General features: G+C 40.8%; 1 protein-coding gene across 3 annotated transcripts; it reads left to right on the top strand.

The window, feature by feature from the left end:
* The first annotated feature begins 1,609 nt into the window (after positions 1–1,609).
* LOC124044026 (neurofilament heavy polypeptide-like) lies at positions 1,610–6,883 on the top strand. 3 transcript variants are annotated; one of them, XM_046363338.1, is made up of 6 exons: positions 1,613–1,767; positions 2,206–2,427; positions 3,201–3,255; positions 3,448–3,559; positions 4,179–4,658; positions 6,625–6,883. In XM_046363338.1, exons 1-6 carry the CDS (start codon positions 1,762–1,764, stop codon positions 6,641–6,643), a joined length of 894 nt encoding a protein of 297 aa, XP_046219294.1. In that variant the 5' UTR covers positions 1,613–1,761; the 3' UTR covers positions 6,644–6,883. The 3 variants fall into 3 exon arrangements, with proteins under 3 accessions (XP_046219292.1, XP_046219293.1, XP_046219294.1); XM_046363336.1 differs by having other exon boundaries at positions 1,610–2,427; XM_046363337.1 differs by having other exon boundaries at positions 1,610–2,427; positions 4,179–4,695.
* Positions 6,884–7,853: the final 970 nt, after the last annotated feature.

Here is a 7,853-nt window from a genome sequence, read left to right as displayed (position 1 = left end):
AGCAAACGTAGCTACACACAATACTACCAAAGCCAATATCAGCATGTGAAGTATCACAGGGCGCATTACGAGATGGTACTTAAAGAAGAAACTATTGAACAATTTGGTACACTGTTTAGATTGAGCACATCTACACGAAATATACGTTGTCATGACGATATACACGGATGGATGTGTTCTAGACAAGTGTGCCCACACCATCTTTTGGCTGATTTGGCGATCTGGAGTGCAGTTAATTGTTTTAAAACCGGTATGAAATGTGATAGTGTGTTATCTCCAATGACAGAACCATGTATGACCCATTCCTTTATGATTTCCTGACTTCACAGACTGATCACTTAGAAGTTAAATCATGGAGAATTGTTATATTTTACCCACTGATAGAACATAGGCTTTCACCAAATTGACACGGATTTCATCATTTTTATTTCTGGGGTGGATGAACCCATTACGAATAGCTCACACTAAATTGTAATGAAACAGACAGGAAGCATGACTTCCTCAACCTTCTGGCCCGAAGCCCAGCTAGCCATCTACTGCCACACAAAAACATGCTCAAGTGGCAATGTTGATATCCACCCTTATAAACCAGGGTTGTTACCATATGAAAAGAGGGCAAAATTACATACCTTACTGATTTATTACTGTAACCATGTGGCCTATGTAAATACATAGACCAAATGGCAGGATAGAATACCCAATGGAATATTGAAGAACACTGGTTTGGAATAAGAAGATGTGTATTTGCAGTGGAGAATCAGTCATGATTTACCTCCTTGTTGCTGCTACTTGTTTCACTGTTTCATAAAATGTAAAGTTGTGAGAGTGTATAAACAGCATAGAGTTTATATCAGTACAATACTTGGACTGAAATAAGTACCGTTAATCATTTTGTGTGCAGGTATAGAAAATTTGAGGTGCCCGTACTCAGCTCTGGTGAGCTTCTGCCCAAGTCAAGCACTTGTTTATATACAGCATATATATGCAAATAAACATTTATGACAATTCTTTTTGGAAGAGAAAATACATTGAGATGTATGTTTCCCCTTTTTTGTAATAAACATGATTTGCAGTGTTCTATTTGTAACACTCGTTTGTGTAAGGGTTGATAGTCAATAGGCTCGGTGCTGTATGTTATGTATTAAACTAATAATGAAGTGATTGAAGCAAGACTGGATGTACAAGGATCAAGGACACTGATACTCGGTATGTTATTGTATTGATGACCTTTTGAACACTGTCATTCTGTAGCAGCTTGCAAAGTCACTGTCTTTTGATGGAACTCCGTACAAACCTCCCAGGCTGATGTTGATGGAACATTGGTGCTGTGAGACTGGAATATTAGGGTCTACTTGGAGAAGGCGAGTTAGACACTTTTCTTGGCTTCTGTGTGAGAGGTGTCTCCCTGTTTGCAAACTTGTATTGAATCGAAGTTATTTATGATTGACTATATCCGCGACTGCTCTGCTCTTTTGTTCACCTGAAATCCTCTCTTACACCTTAGCCACGTGATTAGACCCATCCTACCTGTCTGAACTGTCAAACCGGTTATGCCATAATCATAACACAACCAGATAAAGGGAGGTGGGGAGTGGTAGGAGGTGGTGCTAGAGTTGGACAAGACATCATCATTCTTTACACAGATTTTGAGGATTGAGGTGTGTTTTGTGTTCTTTAACAGTGCTTTCAATTTGGATTGCGAAGCATTTTTTGAACTAAGAAAACTAGAGGCAACCCAGGAAGAAGAATACAGGACCAGGAATGACAGTAAGCCTCAGATTTACTGTAGAGGAAAGGAAGAGGAACAAAATTATATATAAAGAAGTTCATATATTTGCTTCAGGCTTCATGCTGTAGGCTATGGGAGGACTATGGTAACAAACGAGTCATAGAAACTCACTCATACGACCACACATTATCATTGACTCCGTAAATAAGGTAAACCTTTTAATAGTCACTGTGCTCTCTGCCACACAAAATTAATATTGTAAAGACGTAGGTGATATATAGATATACATACAGTATATACACATAAAAGTCCAGCAGACACACATACATTCACACAGGGACAAATACATAGACTTAAAGAACATAAAGAACCAACACCCACACAAACTCCCAGAGGCAGCCATGAGGGTTTTATTGGTGATAGGAGGCCTAACAATCCTGGTCTCTATGGGCCTGGCCCTGATCGTCTTTGGCCAGCCCCTGACAGAAGCCAAGCTGACCTTGCAGAACCTGCATCTGGATCAGATGCAGCAAGCTCGCGTCAACCAACTCAAGGAGAGGCAGTGGGTGGAAAACCTGCTGAAGGGGCAGTTAGACTCGAAGAAGAAGAATGTGGAGGAGATGGAGGCAGAGGTGAAGAAACTGACGGAAGAGGAGGGGAAGAAGCAGACTGAGGTCGAGACCTGCCAGGCAGAGAAGGTGAGAGACAGATCATTACTGTTCTATACATACTAGACAGACCTGGGTTAAATACTGAACATATAGACCATTGGTGTACTATAAAGACTAGACCAGGACTGCCCAACCCTCTTCATGGAGATCTACCATCCTGTTCATTTTCAGTCCAACCCTTACCTAACATACCTGATTCAGCTAGATAAGGCATTGGTGAGCAGTTAAAAGTAAAATCAGGTGTGCTAAATAAGGGTTGGAGCGAAAATCTGGAGAACAGTAGCTCTCCAGGTACAGGGCTGCCCTTCACTAGACAGACCTGGGTCGAATACTGAACATACAGGTATGTCAAGTAATGGAGCTGTTCTTGATTTCGTTTTCCTGGTACAATGGATCCAATGGAATAGTCCCAAAAGTGCAACCCCCAAGCATTGAACAGTGATGACAATGGCTTCGGGCTGTGTAGCTTGGAACAGGGTGCACTAAACCAGAGCAATCAAAAAAGCAATTGAAAGTATTTAACATTTGACCCAGGTTGGTGTATGGTGCTTGTCAACCCACTGGGCATACACTGACTGAATCAAAAAAAAATAAAAAAAAAATCCACGTAATTTCAATGAAATGACGTTGAACAAATGTGGAATAAACGTTGAATTGACATCTGTGCGCAGTGGAATGTGCTGAGTAGAAGGATTTGAAGGACTCGGATAAGGATTTTTAGTATGTACAGCAAACAGTAGGCGTGAATGTTATTTTTCCCCTTTACCTATATTTGTGTTATCTCTCACTTTGGCACAAAGAAACAAAAGGAGGAAGTACTTGCACCCATACAGAAGGAGCAGAGTGATATTGAAGGTATGTGAGTCTTTTCTAGTAGAGTTGTTATTCTTGTAGCCACTTGTGCCACAAGGTGGGGAAATTTGGTAACATGTCAGCCACTGTAACGTAGTGCATCTCTCTCTCTGGGTGCATTTCTGAAGTGGTTTCCCTTTGCTTCTCTTCTCTGCTCTTCTCTTCTGATCTCCTCTCCTTGTCTGTTCTCCTCAGCGACATTCAAAACTGAAAAGGAGGCTTGGACAGGGGAGATCACCACACTCAAACAGCAGTTGGAGCAGAGGAGCAAAGTGTGTGGTTTTGTGAAGAACTCAACAGATACAGCGTAAGTAGCAGATTTGTAATACCTGTAATATATATATTTTATATATATTTTTTTAACCTTTATTCAACCAGGTAGGCCAGTTGAGAACAAGTTCTCATTTACAACTGCGACTTGGCCAAGAAAAAGCAAAGCAGAGTGACACAAACAACAACCCAGAGTTACACATGGAATAAACAAGAGTACAGTCAATAACACAATAGAAAGAAAAAGTCTATATACAGTGTGTGCAAATGGCGTGAGGAGGTAAGGCAATAAATAGGCCATAGTAGCAAAATAATTACAATTTAGCAAATGAACACTGGAGTGACAGATGTGCAGATGATGATGTGCAAGTCGAAATACTGATGTGCAAAAGAGCAGAAAAGTAAATAAAAACAATATGGGGATGAGGTAGGTAGATTGCATGGGCTATTTACAGATGGGCTATGTACAGCTGCAGCAGATCGGTTAGCTGCTCAAATAGCTGATGTTTAAAGTTAGTGAGGGAAATATAAGTCTCAACTTCAGTGATTTTTGGAATTCATTCCAGTCAAAAATAGAACTGTAAAAGTCTACTCACAGCACAGGTGAAACATCAAACAAAGTTCATGATGATAATAAAACCTCTTGTTTTCTCTAGGAAATTATGTCCACCCAAAGAAGGAGCAGCAAAAGCTGAAGCGGCCCCTGTAAAAGCTGAAGCGGCCCCTGTAAAAGCTGAAGCGGCCCCTGTAAAGGCTGAAGCAGCAACTGTAAAAGCTGAAGCGGCCCCTGTAAAAGCTGAAGCGGCCACTGTAAAAGCTGAAGCTGCCCCTGTAAAAGCTGAAGCTGCCCCTGTAAAAGCTGAAGCGGCCCCTGTAAAAGCTGAAGCGGCCCCTGTAAAAGCTGAAGCGGCCCCTGTAAAAGCTGAAGCGGCCCCTGTAAAAGCTGAAGCGGCCCCTGTAAAAGCTGAAGAGGCCCCTGTAAAAGCTGAAGAGTCCCCTGTAAAAGCTGAAGCTGCCCCTGTAAAAGCTGAAGAGACAGCTGTACAAGGTGAACCTGCATCTGTAAAAGTTGAAGCAGCCGCTGTTAAAGCTGAAGAGGTCCCTGCACAAGCTGAAGCCGACCCTGCTCCAAAGCAGTAAATGTCTCAAATTTCTCTCAGAATAACATTAATGGTGTGTAGTCATTCATTCCTGATGCGCACTCATATTTATGTTTTTTTTGTGGGTAATCTTGGCAACCCCATGTAAATTACACCATTTATATCATGTAGTCTGTACACAAGAGATTAGGCTGTGGGCATTGTCAATGTGTCAGTTTGGCACACTATGTAGCCTAAAGAAATTAGGTGCTGTTCATTTTTAAAAACTATGAATATCTTATCAGTTTTTAAATAAATGTTTTTTGTTTTTCATTTACATTTTTATAAAGCCTTTTAGTTAGGCACAGAAAACATGGAAAGAGAAACCACTGCCTTTCCCTGTTGATGGTTCGTGTGATGAAGAGGGAGGAACTCCTATCAAACCTGCACGGTTCAATACCAATATAACTTAGACCATTAAAGCTTTAATACAGCTTACCTTATCATCACCATCATTGACTGCCAGGGTAAAAATTTATATTGTAACGCTGTTGGGTGTAATCTGCCAGGGTAAAATGGAGCCGGCTGGTGGACGAGTAATATGTAAATGTCGGATGAGAGTGAGCCACCAGCAAAATAATCATAGACGAGATTTTGACAATGGCTTATTAGTAAGCATAAATAAATAGTATTTCTATGATTGCAGTCCTCAAAGATTGAATTGCAATGAATCAGATTCAGGCGCAGTTTTTTGTGCTTTGGAATGTTCAGTATTCCTGGGATACCATGCTGTCACCATGTAAATGATATAAAAACATTTATAAAACGGGCTGTTTGGATCCTGGATGCTGACTGGTTGATAGAAGGGACAACAATCCCCGCATTCACCGGGTAATGCCTGTTAAGAGTTCAATTTGATTAATCAATGCGCATCCACTATCCACTAGCCTGGCTGACGCGACTCATGGTACCACACAGGAAGGAAGAGCTGTGACTCACTGGTCTGGAAAGGAGGCTGTTTATTAATGCAATATTCACTCAGAAATTGAGCAGAAGGATTGATTGGTTGAGACCTCTCCTTGTTTGGATTTGAAAATCCAACATTTGTAATGGAATGGCACTCAGGGGCTTTGTGTGGCTGTGTCTGTATGTGTTTGAGTGAGACAACATCAAAACAGCCTTTCCAGACTCTCAAGTAAGGAGGACTTTGAGTTTGGTATCAGCCAGACTACTGTCCCACAACCCAGCCAGTCAATTTATATTATAGCCTTAACATCATCTCCCCCGTTAAAAAGTATCTAAACAATTTCCCCCCATGCTACTAGGTTAGCATTTAGTTTGCAACAGTTAGGGTTTGTCTAAACCTTGCTGTCTGCTTCTCTGACCTGTGGAAGGTTTATTGCGATCTCCTCCATGCCATGCATATGAACGTGAAGTGACTGACAGTTTCTCTGAGCCAGACAAATTCATTTATCAGGATCATTATAATGAATATATCCAAAGAAATGGCAAAAGAAACAAACAAATGTAAAACAAAGGAAAGTACACATAGGTACTGTCATTTCAGCTGCTTTCTTTAGTTGGCTAGAGCAAAGGAGATGTACAGTAACTATCCTGGAGCTACATGCCAAGGATTTGTTTAGCATAGCGATCATTGCAAAAAATAATGGATAGAATGTCATGTCTTGTCATATTATGTTTTGTTCCTGTTCTTTCTCTTCACTCTGTCTCCCTCTGCTGGTCGTATTAGGTTACCTTCTCTTTCTCTCCTCCTCCAGCTGTTCCTCATCTCCTCTAACTACCTCGTTCACCCTTTTCCCACCTGTTCCCCTTTTCCCTCTGATTAGGTCTCTATTTCTCTCTCTGTTCCTGCTTCTTTCTTTGTCAGATTCTCGTTTGAGTTTCTCATGCCAGAAACAAACTATCGTCTCGTTTGCTTCATCCTTGTCCCGTCCTGTCGGAATCTGCCTGGCAAGTGCATCCTGTACTCAGCTAACTGTCTTATCGTTTGTGCTGTGTCCAGTTCATCTGATGCTACGTGAGTTCAGGTACCACTGTTCCTCTACGACCCGCGCCTACCCAGAGAGACCTGCAGCCTGTCGCCGCTACCCAGCTATTCTCCTCTGCTGCTAAGAAGGGGGCTCTTTTGTGATTATCAGAAGGACTTTTTGTTTCATTTGTCGCCCTCTCTGCGGGTTGTCTATTTTTCCATTATCTACATCTGAAGAGGATCTATGTCTTCCCTGTGTTTACATTAAAGGACTCTGTTTTTGTTAAACCGCTTTTGGGTCCTCACTCTAGTGCTTAACATAGAATGAACGACCAGCCCATTTAGCTAACAACTTAAGACCTCATAATTATTTTTAAAATGTTTGCATTTTATCGCACCTACAGTATGGTTTTTGTGATCATGGGACATTTCCCACTAAATACACCCACACTCCTATTCAAATAGTCATCTCTACTACTCAGCTGTCGTTGTCTTTTCACTTGCTTGAGGAAATGCAGTAGATATTTCCTGAAGTGGGAATGAGATCTTGGACATTGATCCAACTGACAATGATGTGCTTGAAGTTGTATTTCCATCACAGTAACGATGATGCACTGGGTACTCTGATCATGATGTGTAATCAATTAATGTCGCGGTTTTTCAGTTTGCTTTACTTCTTTGTCCATAAGCTTCTGATTGAGGCTTATAGGACTTCAGAAAAATTAATACTTTTTAAACTTAAAAAAAAACGTTTTGTTATTCCTACTTTTTCATGAACTGTCTGTTCAAAAACATACTGAAAAATAGTTTTGAGTTTTGGAATGGCATCATATTTCATGGCCATTCTGTAGTACTTATCATGGAGATGGTCAAAAACAAACTATTGTCTCACAGGTTCTTAGGGAGAGGCTCTGCCTCATTTCACAATGCCATTACTAACAAAATAAAATCTAAGATGGTAAAAGAGAATTTCCATATTCTATTTCCTTAGAACGATAACCAGGAAGCTTTGTCTCAATCCGGTTTAGTATACCACACACACGGATGTGTGTTCACACAAACAAAAACACACATTTGTACCATTTTTACCTGGCTCACATTTTTGTGCACCAGTTAAAAGCAAGGAATTGGAAGGATGTACAAAGAGCTATTAGAGTATTGATAGGGAGAGTAAACAGAGTACGTCAGTGGACATGGAAAAGTAATTTACAGTACACAGCAATCAGTATATATCATCTGTTAGTGAGAATCAAAATATGACC

This window comes from Oncorhynchus gorbuscha, linkage group LG09 (genome assembly GCF_021184085.1).
Source record: "Oncorhynchus gorbuscha isolate QuinsamMale2020 ecotype Even-year linkage group LG09, OgorEven_v1.0, whole genome shotgun sequence".
Lineage (NCBI taxonomy): Eukaryota > Metazoa > Chordata > Actinopteri > Salmoniformes > Salmonidae > Oncorhynchus > Oncorhynchus gorbuscha.
The sequence above is the reverse complement of the archived record's forward strand: the minus strand, read 5'-3'. Positions and strand labels throughout refer to the sequence as shown.